General features: G+C 36.7%; 2 protein-coding genes across 7 annotated transcripts in view; one reads left to right on the plus strand and one right to left on the minus strand.

The window, feature by feature from the left end:
* The window catches only part of LOC107746596 (catenin delta-1-like), a 46,077-nt gene extending 40,196 nt beyond the window's left edge, over positions 1–5,881 (minus strand). For 3 of the 6 annotated variants that reach the window (XM_016560912.1, XM_016560896.1, XM_016560905.1), the window contains exon 1: positions 5,513–5,861. The gene's annotated coding sequence lies outside the window, so the exon portion shown is untranslated. Of the gene's footprint in view, positions 1–5,512 lie in introns of all 6 variants that reach the window. The other 3 variants (XM_016560918.1, XM_016560879.1, XM_016560887.1) reach the window with 3 other exon arrangements.
* Positions 5,882–10,788: 4,907 nt separating this feature from the next.
* On the plus strand, positions 10,789–18,428 carry LOC107746630 (solute carrier family 43 member 3-like). Its single transcript, XM_016560930.1, has 13 exons — positions 10,789–10,840; positions 12,372–12,596; positions 12,688–12,817; positions 13,233–13,279; positions 13,376–13,452; positions 13,536–13,628; positions 13,775–13,914; positions 14,686–14,825; positions 14,928–15,068; positions 15,684–15,791; positions 15,877–16,063; positions 16,149–16,269; positions 18,129–18,428. Exons 2-13 carry the CDS (start codon positions 12,386–12,388, stop codon positions 18,270–18,272), a joined length of 1,539 nt encoding a protein of 512 aa, XP_016416416.1. The 5' UTR covers positions 10,789–10,840; positions 12,372–12,385; the 3' UTR covers positions 18,273–18,428.
* The last annotated feature ends 607 nt before the right edge of the window (positions 18,429–19,035 follow it).

Genomic DNA, 19,035 nt, shown 5'->3' on the forward strand with positions numbered 1-19,035 from the left:
AGTCGACCAGAAAAATCTTTAGTCGAGGTCAGCCCTAATGCATATTGACTAATTGTTTACGAGAAGCATACATATAAGAGGCTGACAATTAGCTGAATATATAGCTTACTTGTTTAATTAGTGACACTTAGCCTGTATTTTAAAATCTTTATTTGAATGTGGCAACATAATATTGCGCTCTACAATATTTCTATGAATAAATCTCTGACACAGACTACCCGCCAATCACTGTGTGCATAGTTAGTAAGTATGCTGACATCATCCATAGCAACAAGGTCAACCCCGCCCACGGGCCCAGATCTGCGCTTAAGAGCACAACTTTAATATGCATTGTTCAGAGGCAAGATGAAAAGAAAATGCCACGTAAACTTTTCTAAAGATAGCCAGTTTCCCTCAGAGATACATTCATATAAACTCCTAAACTAATTGTATCGCGATTTGTTTGGCATCTCAACCGATTTGAATCATCGATTCAACCATATTCACACAACCATATTTGAATCGATTTTCAACCAGCTTGTGGTTAATCGTTAGTGAAGATGTCAAATTTCCTAGGCCAGCATCACTTTTGGCCACTACTATATGGCAGCTCTTTGACTTTCCAACTGACCGTCAAACCATGCTGCAAAAACAAGCCACTTTTATGAGGATTGTGGGTTTTCCTGGAGTTGTTGGAGCTGTTTATGGAACTCATGTTCACATCAGTGCTCCAACTGCAAACGAGGAGACATACCAATAGAAAACAATTTCAAAGCATCAGTAACAATTTATGATAATTTTGCACAATGCAAAGCATTTTTTAAAAATACATTTAAATATTAAAATATTTCAGTGTCTTAATTAAATAATGTTATTGTCCTTACATTAAATGTTTAGTGTTGTGCTGCTGTGACTTCACATGAGCAGGCTCACTATTGGCTGTTTCAGAGGTCGAGGGCAGCCATTTTGGGTTGACATTCTTGTAGTCCTTAGTTTGCGACACTTAAGTGTCACCTCAGTCAACACTTAAGAATCAGTCTTAGACTTTACTAAAAGTTGCTTTTAGCTTCTTTATACATGTCTCCTACTCTTATGAAAGTCCTACTTGTAACTAAGAATTTTTTGACACTTGAGTCAAAGCTTCAGACTATTCTTAAGAGCATTTCTGAGAAGTTTTATACATATAGGGGCCCTGGTCAAATGCCAGTCCATATTAAGAAAGCATGATTCATAATGCAGCAAAACCCCACCGAGACTGCCCTGAGCTCTGGTAGGATTACAGAGACAGTGCCCTGTGTGACATCCTCGACGTATCATCAAAACCATTTGATTCTAGAACTCTCATGACTGACGGAGGTAGGAATGGCAGTATTAGACATAAGCCTGCCTGAGTAATTTAATTTGTCAGGTGCTTAATCTTTTGCATTCTTTAATGGGATAGCAGAGGTATTAGACAGCTAAGCCACGAAGCATCCAAACTCTAAACACCTTGGGCTGAGATAACACTTACAGTAAGATACAATATAACAGGACACAGCTTAAACATTAAGGAGAAGTAAATAGATCTTGCTGTATAACAGACTGCAGCTGCAGCAGGCGGTCAAATATGATCATCATATGCACGTGGGAGGCAATTCAGACAACAGCTGCTGACTTCTGCTCCAAATATGTGGATTATGGGAAGAAAAACATTAAGCGGACTATGATGTTCCTTTATATGGAGAGACTTTGAGACAAAGTCAATACAGGTGTCTGAGTAGGAAAACACCTTTATACACATACCAACATGAGAATTCTGATAACAGACCTTCATCAGTGTAGAGTCATATTTAATTTTTGACAGGAATGAGAACAAGGCTGTGAGGGACAGAAGTATGGTGCGTTTAATGGACTGTACTGTTGTTTAACAATAAAACCGATCTTTGGAATGACTAAATGTCTTTCTGAGACAACATTCAGTAGACAAAACTCTATAAAACAGTTTGAAAGTTTAAAAGAGAGTTATAAAATTACGTGATCTAGGACTCTTATGCCACTGTAAAAACTAAGTCTATCGCTCACAGCCTTGTTTTCATCCACGTTAAATTCAATATGGCGTCTAACCTGACTAAGGTGTATAGCATAGTAGGGCTGCACGATTAATCGAATGCGATTGTCATGCGCATTTTGATAGTAATGCCGGTTCTGTAATCAGCAGTAAATCATCATCACGTGCTTTCAGATGGAGCAGAATTTACTACACATAGCCATAGTTCACTGACAAGTTACGCAAAAAAAATCGTAGACGATTTTATTGCGCGATTCTGAAATCGTTCGCGATAATGACAGCTGTTTGCATAGCTTCACAGTGAACTATGGCTCTGTGAAGTAAATGCTGCTCCATCTGAAAGCATGTGAAAATACCACATTTAATAACATATTTTTACTCCAAACTCACTTCATAACGTCAGTCGAGTGTTTGAAATAAATCCTTCTGTGAGATGATGTGGCTTCTTACACAGAATAAGGCACGCAACATATTTCATAGTATTTAAGCAGTGATAAAGGCATTGCATTATAAATATACTTTATTTTAATGAAAATTATAATAATAAGAACTCAGATAAACCGTATATTGCCGTAGTCGTGTGTTTATTAGTCACGTTCTTAGTCACTTCTCCGAGGCGTATTTGGAGTTTCAGCGCGAGAGCGCCCTCTGGCCTTTGGATGGAGATTTACTACTGATCACAGAACCGTGCTTCACTGAAAGATACGCATGACAATCGCAGCTTCTGTCGAATCGCGATCTCGATTCCATTTCGATTTATCGTGCAGCCCTATAGCATAGTACTATTTCACCACACATCATGCATGCTTCTGGGTTCCTGCTGACTCAGACAATGCTGAAATTTAAAGAGCAACACCATCAGCACTGGCTTGGCTCCAGTCTAATGCTCAGTGAACTTTGGTACACATGCAGCCAACTGATCTGCAAAAAGCCATGCGCTTTAACCAACTATAACTCTAACTGCATTCGGTGTGTGTTAAAGCCTCAAAGCATTTGGGAAGTATCTACTAACCTTTTCTGCACAGACACGTCAATTAGCCATTACACATTGACATTATAGCCTTCACTTCTCATTCAAACAGCTTGCAGTCAGAGCGCAGAGACCCGGAAATGGGAGTGCTGGTGACGTAACGCTTTTTAAACATCAACCTGAGGCCGTTACTGCAGGTAAAAGGTAACAAAGAGGGGCAGACTGTCCTCTCTTTCTGTAATGACGTTGCCTGGAATTTGAAAACCTAAAGTGTAGTGTTGTAACCCCTGAGGAAAAGAGAAGGATGTGCTTTTTTTTTTTTTTGTAAATCATGCTTGGAACATGAGGGTATGTAAATTATGACAGAATTTTCTTTTCTGGGTGAACCATTGCTTCAAGCAAAAAAAGCTGTGGCATATTGTGAATATAGTCACTGTCCCAGCATGCAGTGGAACGCCTTATTGCTTGATTACCAAGATTACTACATATTAAAAATAAGAAAATTTATTAAAAAAGCTAGCAACAAATTACAAAGTCTTGAATTTATTCTGTAAATTCTGTAATCGTTTCATTTCAACTTCATAAGAAAAAACAAATTTAAAAAATAATATTAATTAGAAAAGGTCTTGAATTTATTCTGTAAGATCTATCATTTTTAGCTAAACTTCATAAGCAAAAAAATTATTTTTTAATAATAATAATAAGTATTATTATTATTACTATCTTTGTAATGTACTACAATGGTTTATTTTTACATTGATGCACGCTACAATTCAATACTCCATTATGATGTACTGGTATGCTATGTTAACTGTCTTTTGCATGTACGTTAGTACGAAATAATTAAACAGTGTTTTTAAAAACAGCGCTGTGTCCTTCCGCGTTTGAAAGACACACCCTGCTGTTAACAACATTAGAGCCGGTCATTACCGCGGTCAAACTATTTGGTTACCCGTCATTGAGGAATCGTCTTCAAAGACACACCTGCCCTCACAGTTTTTGACTCATTCTTCACTAATTCGGAGGATCGAACTTCCTCTATGGGTGGGGGGCGTCTTAAATCGGGCGAGTGTACACACGTATCGTACTTTTCAGGTCAAGGTAAGCGAGTAGGAAAAATCCCAAACATTCCTGCTTTGAAAGCTTCAGTTTCTGCTGAGGGTCTGATAAGCATCATGAGAGGCACTGAATCACGCCGAGAGTCTCGGACGACTCGTGAGGTAAAGCACACACATACAGTGTAACCTGCTGCTTCACGCGGGTTGTGTGTAAATGAGATTCACTGTTAACACACACACACACAGAGAGAGAGAGAGAGCCGCGCCTTTCCCTTCCCCCACACACACCCTTGCACTAAAATACTAACTCAACAGGTTCCCAAACTTTTTCCCCGTAATGATTATTGCGTATACCCGATGACTTAACTGACCGAATTTCGCCCTCTTCTGGGAAAAAAGCCGCAGATAGGAGTCAAAGTCAAGTAAACCTGAGAAACACAGCGCCGTGGCACCTGTGAGGCTCAGAGCAGGTAAAGCAGGAGTGGCGAACGCGATACTACATACTTGAACTCAAAACATGTGAATCTCGACGCAACACACTGTGCAAAAATCATTTTCAAATCCAATACATTAACTCCCACTTGGAAATCCTGTTATTTTGATTTCAATTAAATCTACTAATTCGTTAAGAGTCACTTGTATTTATTAGATTTAATAAAAAAAAATACACAAACCCCACTGGATACTATATTTTGCAACTTTTGGTATTCTCCATAAACTTATGCTTTAAATTACTTCCGCAAACTCAGGTGTGTTCATGGGCCTTGACCCGCTTTACTTCAATGCAGTGAACGTTTCAACCTCACTGCCATTTATTCACCCACAGATGCATTATTATCCACTTTAAATTCACATCTAGAAATAATTTCGATAACAGTCCTAAAAGTGCAAAACGTAGTAAAAGTCCCACTGAGATCTACAAACCATTGAAATAGTCACATTATAACGTTAGATATGAGGCACTGACGCTAATCTAAATCAGTTTCTGTATTCATTTGCAGAAATTATGCCTTGAACAGGATTATAATTAATACAAGAACGGTGTCATATTTACTTACGCACATAAAACAGAAGAGTTCTCAAAACCAGTAACGTTAACTTTATCTGTTCCGTTTATCCTGGATTTCTGCAATAAGGTTGGAAAACCACCGAAATGCTCCGCTCCCGGTTATTCTTTCACAAAGCCTGCGTTACCATAGCAAGAAAAGACTACGCACTCGATCTAGAGGTGAACTTTGAGGAATTTCAAGGAAACAAGCTCCCTCCGTCCCAAAGATCCTCCTCACGCTCGTGCCATTTCGACTAGCACGGCAGCTAACTCCACTAGCCTGCTAACATGGAGAGCTGGCTAACTTTGTTCTACTCCTCAATTAGGAGGCCAAACAGGGAAAACCAGAAGACCACAAAGAAAGCCATCAGAGAGATCAGAACAAACAGAAGAGTTTCCATAGAGTCTACCTTTGTTTTTGGTTTCGTTAAAGTCCCGATGTGAGGTCGTGGCCTATCGAAACGGGCTTCTCTATGGCCAGTTTCAGATTTTCCAAGCGGTGGAAGTGATTGTAATTCCAAACGTTTGCTGCTCTATATTTGGGCGTTTCAGCCCCACGCTACGCCAGACGCATCTGCCCTATTTTATGAGTTCGCTTTCTATCGAGTGGCCTGTAACGCGTTTCTTCCGATGAAGCAAAACAAAGAAGAAACCTGAGATTCAAATTTAAGCAGTCTTTTTAAAAACCCACCAATCTATCTGGCTCCCCTTGTTCACTCCTCTCTTTGCTCGTCGTCCCACCGTGAAGCGTCTGACCCCTCCCCTGTGGAACAGGAGTTCACCGAGACCGCTTGGGCGGGGACACGACTGACTTTTCAATATGCAAGCGAAAATAAAAACGCGATATTACACTGCAGAATTGTTCTTTAAATGTAAACGCACTTAAACGCAGTTATTCGTCGTCGTGTGAATTAGGCTATCAGACACCGCTGCGCTGTATGTCACGAATATGTCACGAAACAAGGACTTTTCGCTGCACCTGTGAACCTGCGATATCACGGATTGATACAATGTCAACCACAACGGAATCGTTTATGGGAAACAAATCGGAATATACACGGCAAATAAATATAGATCATAAAATAAACAACAAAGATATAAATAACATTGTACACTACACTTTTCACACAATTTAACATGTATTGTTTATTAAATCCTTCCTTTGTTTATTAATTAATTTATAATACAGCAATCTATCACAGTTAGCCTACTTCAGTTTTTTATTCATGTATCATTTTCCGATTTTGCATATAGCCTACAGTTACTCATTTCTGTATTTGTTTTATTTCGTCATTTATTTAGTTTTTTGTTTATTTCTTTATCCTGTATGATTACATGAAAATCTAATAATACTTGAAGCACCATTTAAGGTTTCTCAGGTTACAGTTCTCCAAAGGGTCCAACCAGTGTAAATCAAGTATCTTTTCATTTATTATACCCTGCACATGCAATGGAAAATTACTGTCAAAATTAGAGGGAAGACAATGGCTTAACTATTTAGCCTGATTTTAGATTTTGAATTTCATTATTCTTTTAAGTAAAGCCATCACATGACTATGAGGAATATGAAATAAGAAGTTGGTTAATTTGCAATTTTACTTTTAGTGGAAATTATTATTATTATAATATATTTTTTGTGCTATGCGAATCTTGATGGACTTGTCACCACTACACAGAACTGACATTGCATTCAAAACATATGAATTATTAATGCCTTGGTCCATCTAAGACCAACTCAGTTTGCACGTCTTTTGCTCAGAAGACTTCCTGAGGTTACCAGATGGATATGTCACTTGAAGGTTTGGGAAACAGGCCATTTTATAATTACAAGAAGAACTAACCTTAAACAGTGATATTGGGTGTTTGCTTTCAAACAAGCTTTTTAAAGGCTGATGAAAGGTTATCTGTAATTTTTTGCCCTGTCAGACAGAACAATTAAAGCAAAATAAATAGATAATTCTGACAATATCACACAGTTAATTAAAGGGCAATAAAAAGTGTGGTTATAGACATAGGCCTACAATTTATAGACGCACTATTGATGTCAATCTTAGTAATATAAATTTGAATTCAAAAGTTCAAATGTTATCTATTACTTCCACAACAGTCAACTCATTTCCTATATTTATCAGTTAGCTCGAATCAGACTCATGATCTGTCACTGGTGGGTCAATGAAGCATCAGTCATATCTAGTCAAAGTCATCTGAACCTTTCAGTTCATCGTGGGATATTACAGTAACAGTGAGTTCCCCACCAAGGGAATCAAGCTCCGCTGATGTTAAAACTCAGTTCAGTTGATGTTGAAACTAACCTCAACACAACCAGATAGGGTGGGAGTTTGTGGATCCAAGCGCTCAGTAGTTGAGTCAGAGTCGCCCTACTAGTGGCAAATACAGGAGCCCACAGTAGCTCCTGATAGGTTCATAGGTCACTCCCTTGACCCTAGGGCACACAAAAATGTTCAGCAGCCAGAAAATAGAGAATTCCACGTTTGTCCATGTGATGTTGCACATTGGTGTCAGGTCACATGGTGTATTGTTATAACCACCAGGCAGTTTATTGCCAGAACTAGTCCCAGCAGGTTAGGGACCAGTTTAAATGTGAATCAGCAGAGGCTTAGGATCAATACTCCATTTCTGCTTAATTGCTATCTTTTGGTATTTTTGTTTCCTTTTAGTTTGCCTTATTATGCATCCGAAGGTATTTTTTAATTGTTTATGTAGGAAATGTATTGTTTTACAATATTTCTGGCTACTGTCTTTGTGATCAAATAAATGCAACCTTGGTGAGCATAAAATCTTACCAAATTCAAAGTTTTGAATAGTAGTGTATGCCCACTCGGCTCTATTGTTTATTCTGTGCCTGTTTAACAGTTCCTGATGTTCTCTCCGAATGCCACAATTAAATCTCAGATAAGGTCAGGTTGGAATCCATGACCATTTCAAGGACCGACAAGACAAATAAGCAAGGACCGGAAAAAAACAATATGAGACATTCATAGGACCTTATGCTGGTTTGGAGCTCTCACAGTTTCTTTTAACATTAAGTGAAGAATCTTCAACAAAAATATGTAACTAGTCATAAATTCAAGATGTGGCATATTTCACATATAATGCAGCGTTTCCTCGAAAAGGTACCTGAGATATATCCTCATCAAATAGCAGGCCACCAATGAGGAGCTAGAAACAAATCCACTATTAAGGCATTTTACATTGTCACTTCTAATAACGCTTTTTTCAGTAAAATGTCTATTTCCTGTTGTACTCTGGAATGAGAACTGGGATGATGGATTTGTTTCTTAAAAACACAAAGCCTTTCACTTCACAAGACGTTAAATGATGGACTGGAACCATATGAATTACTTGTGGATTATTGTGATGTTTTTATCAGCTGTTTAAACTCTCATTCTGACGGCACCCATTCACTGCAGAGGATCCATATTTCTCCAAATTTGTTCAGATGATGAAACAAATTCATCTATCTTGGATGGCCTGAGGGCGAGTACACTTTCAGCAAATAGTTGCCAAAAAGCAAGACAGATCTGATTAAAAGTGTTTCATTGAACTGATGAGAAGAGAATGCAGGGAGGTTAAGATCAGTTGCAGAATGTTTATATTTGCAGAATTTGGCAGTGTATGAAATAATTGATTAAACTGCATGGGGCACAACAGATGACTGGTGATGTTGAGCAGAGCAAGCGAGTCGTGAGAGGGCTGGTTAGGGTTCTCATGGCTCCATCTAATGTTCACCAGTGGAAACTACAGTGGGGCCCTCTCAGTACTTACAGGAATATTTTGCCCAAAAATTAAAATTTGCTGAAAATATACTCACCCTTAGGCAATCCAAGATACAGATTATTTTTTTTCTTCTTCAATATTTGGAGGAATTTAGCATTTCATCAAATGGATCCTCTGCAGTGAATGGGTGCTGTCAGAATAAGAGTTTAAACAGTTGAAAACATCACAATAATCCACAAGTATAGATCTGTTTTGGACTGTTTTTGCTTGTAAACAGTGCTTGATCAGTGCATATTTCGCTCCTGATTCAGATGAGACAACTTTTTCATTGGTGAATGGATTATGGATAGAGGAGTCATATCGTATGGCCATATTTTGACAGATTTGTTTATTACAAACACAGCTTTTCACTTCATAATATGTTAATTGAAGGACTGCAGTAGTGTGGATTATTTGTGGATTATTGTGATGTTTTTATCAGCTGCTTGGACTCTCATTTTGATGGCACCGACAACCTTTTACACATATAATAAGTGTATTTTTATGTCCTGTAGCACCTGCATCACACAAAGACATAGAGCGGATAATACGCAGAGCGTCACACCACGTGAAAGTGAATCCTGAGCGGTGAACTAATTTTCGGCAGTCGAAATTTCGGTGCATCTCTAATTATTGGCAACATCAGAAATGGATACTATATAATAGATGCTTTTTTGAACATTTTAGCAATTTAAAAATATTAAAAAATGATTTTTTACACGGCACCCCTGCTCTCGACAGACGCGGCACCCTGGTTGGGAAAACACTGGGCTAGCCTACTAGCGCTGTTCAAGAGTACAAGCTCTCATGATCAAACACACAAAGCTTTAATGTCTACCCACAAGAGGGAGCCAGATGGCCACAGGATTTAATTATCTGTTCAACCAGGCAGGACAGACGTAGGGTCAGGAACTGCAAGTCCAATACATGTTTAACCTTACATGGTTGCTTCCTTCGCGTTCTCATGCTCTGCATCTCTTTAAAGGGGTCATATGATGCTGCTAAAAAGAACATTATTTTGTGTATTTGGTGTAATGAAATGTGTTTATGCGGTTTAAAGTTAAAAAAACACATTATTTTCCACATACTGTACATTATTGTTTCTCCTCTATGCCCCGTTTTAGGTAGGTGTGGCTAACTCTTAACTTTTATAAAGAATATCTCTTTGGATTTGAGACTTTAGTCTTTGCAACTTTACAGATCTTCTTTATGCACCAAGAGCTTGTAACACTCCAAAGAGAAAGGAAACAATGAAATCGCATCATATGACCCCTTTAAGTCTTCCATCAGCGCAGCGGTTACCAAAATGTTCTTGCAATAAACATTAAATAAACATTTTAGAAATATAAAATAAATGTATATACAATAAACACGAATAAACAAAATATACAAACAGACAAAATATAATAGGTATAATATTAGCTAAATATAGCTTAAAACAAGATGTCACTCACTTTTTTCTTGCAATAACACGGAACAGGATTGCAGTGTTGAGTTTAATGAATGCAGTCAGTACTACAATTTAGGTAAAAAGTGCCATTGGAAATACTGTAAAATAAATAATGGAAACAGGTGTTTTATTACAATTTTGAATGTCTTTTTGTCAAAGGTAGCCTATAACATTGCTTCATCTAATCTATAGATTGACAAAAAAGTACTAGATAGATAGATAGATAGTTTTTGGTCAATCTACAATCTAGTGGGCTTTATTTAAATATATATATATTTAAATATATTTAAATAATTATTTTAAAATAACTGGTGTTGGCTGTTGCCAATAAATCTGTAATATTAGTACGAACTAAACGTGTTCTCGTTCACTTGTTATTACCTTTGGGTAATTGCCAGGCTCATGAACGCGCATACACGTGCACAGGTTTAGTACAGTTGTTCAGCACGAGACGGGAATTCACAGCGCTCCAGCGATTCCGTCATTCACATCGATGTGACAGAAGACCGTTGTGAGTACTATGTCTATATGCAAATACAGTCAGTTTGTATGGAGAAACCATTTAAATTTAGATTGCCTGACTGATGCCCATAAACATACTATTGCTCAAGCTTGGAATGGAAATGCAGTCAAATCCATTTGCTTTTGATGGTTTTAATTGAATTCGATTTTTACGCTCTTTTATCATTATATTATCGTTATATCTTTTACTTTAAAAACGGAGGACGAGGAAAACTGTTGTTTTTGTTAGAGAGATTAGAGCTCGCAGATGTGGTAATCTGGATTAGTCAACTGTCCACATAGAGCGCGCGCGTGTGTGCCATCAGTGATCATCAACTTCAGTTTTAACCCTCTGTCACATTTCAAGAAGCCTAGACACTGATGCAGCATGTCTTAACTGCTAAATCACAATTATGTAAGGGATACTGAACAGCCAGCCGCTCATTATCACAAGAAAAACCTCTTCATCCGGGTTATCCAATAACCCCGCTAACCCTTTCAGAGTTTATTTTGTGTTATCTGGATGTACATTTTTCCTATCTGGATGTACATTTTTCCTGCTTGCCAAATAAACATGGTAATAAAATATTGATTTGAGTTAAAATTACGTATTTCTTTTCTCGTACATTATCTATTACATTATTAATTAATAATAATGGCACTTTTACACTAATAATAATAATAACAATGTATTGTTCTTCGCTTCCGCCTCGTTTTTCGTTTTCTTGTTTTGATTGGGAATTCTCATGCCTCTAGCCATCTATCAATATTTTATTCTAGTCATATATGTACATTGTCCTTCGAGCTATTTTTATTATTACTGTCAGTATACCCCGTGATCCCAAGATAGCGCTAGTTAGCGACTGTAATTTGCGATGCAAGATAAATATCCAGTTTAGGGGTGATTATACAAAAATAATTGGTCGTCGCTCAGTGCTGCGAATGACCAATCAGAATCAAGTATTTTAGAGAGCAGTGTGGTAGGGTGTTGGTAGATACAGAGAAAGATATGCTATTATAGATATATATTAAATAGAATAGCACCAATTAAACGTGATTTATAATATGGCTTTGTCTGCCTCTTCTTGCAGTTTTACATAACTGACACATGCACAGTTTTAGAGGGTGAGAATTTTAGGGATAGACCTACAAACTAAAAGGATTGTAGCATACAAAGATGCTGACAACAAACATGAATGTGATCACACAAATAGCTCAGAAGTAATACTTTCCATCCTCTAGTGAATTTTAATGCAAACTTCCTAAATGTTCTGTCATGTTGTTTTCAACAGCAGATCTATAGCTCCCGCTCTTGAGAGGAGCATGTCGAACTTAAATTTAGTCCAAATACGTGGAAAGCGTTATCTCTACCACCATATAACCAATGTGCATGGTGTCTTTCTGGTGAAATGCGAGCAAGCTTCAACACACAAACAAGAGAAGTGGATCAGCAATTACTTTAAAGAAAAAGGACAATGCATTCTAGAATAAAATTAATTTAAACAGATATAGTGGCAATACAGTGCACTTTCCTACACAAGCGTTCCTGACCCTGATGGTGTGGATGCAAAGGATGCTGGGATGCAAGGGATCATCTGGGACGGCGGTGAGATACAAGCTTACTCTGGCTACAGGACTGCTGGAGTGCTTGTGTTTTGCTGGAGTTGTGTTTGGTTGGGCGTCTCTTGTGTTTGTCCTAAAGACAGATGGCTACTTCAGCGATTTGTGCATCAATGCGACAGACACCAGTGGAGAACTTGGCACAGGTGAGGTCATTTACAACGGTGGCTTTTAATGTATTAGATGCTTCACTTCATTTTATGCTTTGTCTTCTTGCTTACCTTTTTTACTCTTTAGATTGCAGTCCGCAAGATGATAATTTCTCATTGGTTTTTACTGTGGCCTCCTTCATGAACAACTTTCTCACCCTGCCCAACGGATTCTTCTATGACCATTTTGGCACAATGGCAACGCGATTTTTAGCTATGTGAGTTTGTCCCTCGTAGGATGTAAAGCAGAGGTCAGGCAAGAATTAGCAGAACTGCTGTGTCTCTCCGCGGTAGAGTCAAGAAGTTTATCTGATTGTGTGTGGGGTGTGCTTAAGCAGATAGTAGAAATCAACATGGGCGTTTGACTTGACTCCAAAAACAGGGCTTTGTGCATTGCAGCCATTAAGTAAAAACAGCCCCTAAGTAAAATTTGTTGAGACTGCCAGAAATATTTGCAAATGTAAGCTGTTCTGTAACGTTAGGTACCACTTGTTTCATACAACAACAAAAAAAAAAACATTTATAAAAAGGAAAACACTGAAATACCACTATAATATTTGAACAATTAAGCATTTCCTACTTAACGTTGAATTATATTGTATTTATACCAATTGTATAATCATTGTTTTGTAGACTTCTTTATACCACCGGCACTCTTATTGTGGCATTGTCCAATAAAGGTAAAGACAGACTGAAAAGTTTTTATTAATAATCACATCACATGCATCATGGGCATTTTTGATATGACTAATTTTCCTCTCTTTTCATTGAAACAGCTCTCTCTTTCTTGCTTTTTCCTGCTCTGTCCTTCATAGCTGTGGGAGGTATTTTATTTCTAATGACAAATATGCAGGTATGTTCATGAATGATTATATTTTATGCATGCAATGCATCAAGGTTATGATCAATTGCTAGCATTACTTGTCCTCATTACAGGTGGGGAACCTTTTTGACTCTCATAGATCAACAATTATTACAGTCTATAATGGGGCCTTTGACTCTTCATCAGTTATCTTTCTTATAATCAAGGTAAGAAGTAAGCACACACACACACACACACACACGCATAAATGCATTGAATAGTCCTATATTCAAGTTTTTCCACAGTGATTAAAAAAGAGTATCAGCTGTAATCATACTGCAATCCATGATATCCTGTATAACCATTTCTGAAGGTGCTCTATGAGAGTGGGGTTTCTTTTCGCTCCTCATTTCTCTTCCTCTCAGCCTGCAATCTCATTCATCTCCTCCGGACACTTTTCCTTATGCCAAAATCACACATTCCCTATTCCATCTCAGACGACTACAAATATGGGTGAGTGAAACGATAAGCTGAGAATTAACTGAATATACAACAGTTCATAGGTTTTGGGTCAGAAATGAATTATTTTATTCAGCAAAGGTGCATTATATTGATCAAAAATAACAGTAAAGGCTTTTACGTTGTTACAAAAGATTTATCTTTTAACTAAATGCAGTTCTTTTAAACGTTCTATTCCTCAAATAATCAAAAAAAGCATCATGGTTTCCACAAAAGCATGGACAAACAGTACAACTGTTTTCAACACTGATAATAATAATAAGAAACATTTCAGCAGCAAATCAGCATATTAGAATGATTTCTGAAGGATCATGTGACACAAAGTCAGCTTTGCCATCACAGGAATAAATTACATTTTAAAATATAATCAAATGGAAAGGTTATTTAAATACAATATTTCAGAATAATATTTCACAATATTATAATTTTTACAGTAATTTGGTCAAATAAATGCAGCCTCGGGTGAGCATAAGAGACTTTTTTTCAAAATCATTAAAAAATCTTACCGAACCCCAGACGTTTGGACGATAGTGTAAAATAAATAAGTTAAATTCTAATTCAGATATTGTTTATATGACACATTTATGTTTTTTTTGCAACAAATAAGTTGAATAAATATATATTATTGTCGATAAATTAAGCATAGTGTATATATACTCTATATTTAGTATGTACCGGTAGTAAATCTGATATAGCCTTAATTACGTATAGTACATAATTCATGCTCTTATCCATATTAATTCAAATGCAAATCCTTATTTACAGGATGAGCTGTGCTAAATCACATAGCTACAACGTTGAACAGTACGAGGCAGAGCGAGACCTGAGTTCAGACAGAGGCAGAGGTGTAGATGACGAGCCACTGGAGACTGACACACTAAAGCTAACAGACAACTCTGAGACAGGTGCTGCTTTGCCAACATAGGTCTTAGTTTGGTAGAAAATGACACTGCATGATTACTGAAACCTTTCTTATCAACAAATGGCTTCTTCTTCTTCTGCTATAGACAGTTTTAGGAGCTGTGTTCTGTCCTGGTTCTTCCTGTGGCACCTCATATGGCTGTCAGTCATGCAGCTGCGGCATTATTTCTTCATTGGAACTCTGAATCCAATGCTCAATAGACTGGCCAACCAAGACCCAGACATTGGTAAACAAATTTTCTCACTACTATGATGCTTTTCAGTGAATTCTGTGAAATCTTTGTTTATGGTAGGAGCCTCTCAGTTCATAAAATGAACTGGAATTTGAATGACAGGAGGAGGAATTTACTGAATTCAAAGACATTTAACACAATCACACATCAGACTTTGAGGTAAATTAAAGAATTCTTAATTGATGTCAATTATTATATTAAATATTTATAAATTATATATTAAAAAAATATAAAATCAATTAACATTAAAATAAAAAATAAATTAAAATGTCTGTATTTCTGACATTTCAAACATTGACTATTAATATGATGATATATTTCTGGAAATATCCCATTTGTTGTGTGTAGGATCATTTTTATGGGTCATTTTTACTGAAAGAAAAATATATATTGTTAAAAACTACACATGAATTTCATTCCATTTTAATTCTACTCCCTTAGATACAATTCTGCATCCTCTTTGCTATACCAGTCAAAATTCAGGAATGGAATTGGATTTTGCCATTCTGATTGGCAACAACCCTAGGATAATTTTCAAATGCCTTACTGCGATAGTAGCAGAGGTTATAGGATTTGACTGAGACTTCTTTATCTCTTTTTCATTCTCAGTGAGTGAGTACACCAATGCTTTTGCTTTCACCCAGTTCTGTGGAGTTCTCTGTGCTCCCTGGAATGGCCTGCTAATGGACCGACACAAAAGAAAACCCCTAGATCCAGGTCAGTTGACAGGGAAATGTGAAGATCTGTCTTCTCACACCTGTACCATTTTTCTTTCTCATTCCCACCCTGGATATTTTTGTAGGTGTGTCAGAACGGGAAGCAGACCTGCGCTCGTCCGTTCTATCTCTCCTCCTCACCTCTCTGCAGTGCCTGTTGTTCTCCATCTGTGCAAGCATTCCGGTCCTCCCTCTCCAGTACGTCACATTCATCCTTCAGGTCCTTAACCGTTCTTTTCTGTACGGAGGGAATGCTGCATTCATCAGCATAGCGTAAGTAAAATGAGGGATATAATCTCGATTGTCGCTAAATTGGAATCTTTACTTAAGTGAGTGCAATGAATCTGAATTCCTACAGGTTTCCTGCCCGTCATTTTGGAAAGCTGTATGGTCTAGTGATGTCCCTATCAGCTGTGGTGTCACTGCTGCAGTATCCCTGCTTCGCCCTCAACAAAGTTCTTGGAGGAGACCCCTTCTATGTAAATCTATGTTTCCCATTCCACTGTTTCAACTACAAAGAGCTCATATACATACAGTGGCCCCAAAAGTATGTGTACACTTGTAATTGCATGAATGTCATTGAATTTTATCACAAAATCAAACCAAGTGGCATTTATTATAAATATAGCTTTTCACAAAAAGAGGTTTAAAATGATAAAACAATATACTGAGATACTGTTCAGAATGAAGACAAAAAGTATTGTTTTTGTGCAAATGTTAGTGGAATATGTCTATAGTTAATGTGAAGTTAGTTCTGAGAAAATTCTAGCATTATATCTTTGCAGAGAACTTCATTTAATATTTTGTTATCTAATGTAATAAAATTCATACATTTTAAGTGTGTCCATTTGAGGTTTGAAATACTTTTTGGGGCCGCTAGATGTTGATCCTATGGAAGCCCATTTCTGCCAAAAAATCATGCTTTGGTAAATCATAATTATAATATAAAAAGCCAAAATGATACAAAGTTATAATTATGAGATAAAAAGTCAAAACGGACATAACAAGCTGAAATGATGTGATAAACATTGTGACATAAAACAGCATTTTTTCTGACATAACTGTTATCAGAATCCTTGACATTTTTATGACGTTTTGTCTCAATTTTGACTCTTATGCCATATTTATGACTTTTATCTCATAATTTCAACGTTTATCTCATAACTTAGTATCTCACAATTTTGACTAATAATGTTATAATTATTGTTCTTATGTCTAAAACATAACATTTTGTTTTAAATACAACATGCTATGGACATAAAAAGTAATAGTTCTGATCAAAAATGATTAGATATGTGGCAGAAATGTTCTTCCATACAATACCTACAACTACAAGATTGTATGGTTAAATGCTATATACTAAAACTATATAAATACTAAAAAAGCCTATAAAAGTGAGTTTTTCACATCAAACCTAAAATCCATATGAAAGATTGCTCCATAAACATTTCCAGCAGCATTTGATTAAAGGGGCCCTTGATAATGATTTCACTTTTTAACTTTAGTTAGTGTGTAATGTTGCTGTTTGAGCATAAACAACATCTGTAAAGTTACGACGCTCAAAGTTCAATGCAAAGGGAGATATTTTATTTTACAGAATTCACTTTTTAAGGCTTACAACACACGGCTGGTAGGGACTACAAAGAGCTTCTTGCTGGGTTGGTGACATTACAAACCCTAAAATTTACATAAAGCTTTGATTATGCAACAAAGAGGGTGAGGCCATGTTGGGTTGCGAGGAAGAGTTGTTGTAGTAGAGTGTTGCTGTTATAAATTAAACAATTACTCTACAAAAATGCTACAACGCAATCATGTATTCTGCTGTACTAAAGCTTTAATAAGGATAAAACCGTATATCAAAAGATAACATAAACAGCAGTAGCATTTACAAAGAACAGCGTATCTAAAAAGTATGAGACTACAAACAAAAAACATATACCATTCTGAAACGTCCTGTAAGAGCCGTGCTTGCACAGGTTCTGCCCGATCCTCTTCAATAATATTCTCTGGGTCTGATTCGGGCTCAAATTGATAAGGTAATATATTGACTCCATTGTTTACAGTACACCAGAGCACATACAACTACCCGTTAGGGGCGTGGTGTTTCCGGACAAATATGTGAAAAATAATGCGTTTTTTTTTTTTGAACAAAGCACGAACACATGTTACAGTGGACCCAATAAACACAGTCAAGCCTTCGAAAATAGCTGATTTACCACCCCTTTAAATATTCAATTAGTTTTAATTCCGTGTGTGTAAATTGACCAGAATCATTAACTTGTTTTCCACAGCTTTTACTGTAATCAGTAAATGTTAGTGTATTTCTGTGTTTCTGTAGGTGAACATCATCTTGACTGTCCTGACTCTACTGGCCTTCATTCATCCTGTCTATGTGTTTCTTCACTGCAGAGAGCTGGCAAAACAGCGAGAGAATTCACAGAGCATTTTAGAAGCCTCCATACAGGAAACATCAATGTATTAATTTAAATCACTTTATCTATAGACATACTTGATTAATGCATATGATTATGCAAATCTATCTAGGCCTTAGCTTTTGTAACTGACAAAGGGAAAATTAATAAGCATTGTGATTATTGTGTATTCACGCAACTTAAAAAAAATGTTTGTTTTTTTTACCACCATTGTATTTTAGAGATTTAAATACTCGAAAATAAGAGTTAATAGTCAGCATTTAAATTAATTCCATTTAATTGAATTGGTTATTGAATATTTACAATCTTAATGAGTACAGAAATAACAATAAATATATTGAAGTTTTTATTTATATAGTTCACTGTTGGCAAGAATAGATATTTAGATAAAACATTTGTTTAAACATAATGATTAAGGAACAAGGGGAGATCACATGGGTGTCAGGATCTTTACAAGGGATCTCCAGACTCTTCCGGAGTTGTATAATATCCAGTTTTGCATGTTAATATCTTGTTCCCACAGGGAAAGCATTAACAGCCCTAAAAGCATCATACAGGAACTTTAGACCCATTAACCAGTGGTTTACCTTCCAAAACACACATAATACTGATTTATATCTGGCATTGCATTGTCAGTCCACAATGACCATGTACACCTCATATACAATTTTCAGTAGTTATTAATTACATTTCCATTCTGGGGTTTATAGCATGCTTTTATAAATAATGTGTGCTACAGCTATGCTTTGTACCCTTATAATTCTGAACATATGTGGAAACATGGAAAATTCCTTAATTAACTCCTTAATTTTT

Source organism: Sinocyclocheilus rhinocerous, unplaced genomic scaffold, assembly GCF_001515625.1.
Source record: "Sinocyclocheilus rhinocerous isolate Xijiao unplaced genomic scaffold, SAMN03320098_v1.1 scaffold2026, whole genome shotgun sequence".
NCBI lineage: Eukaryota > Metazoa > Chordata > Actinopteri > Cypriniformes > Cyprinidae > Sinocyclocheilus > Sinocyclocheilus rhinocerous.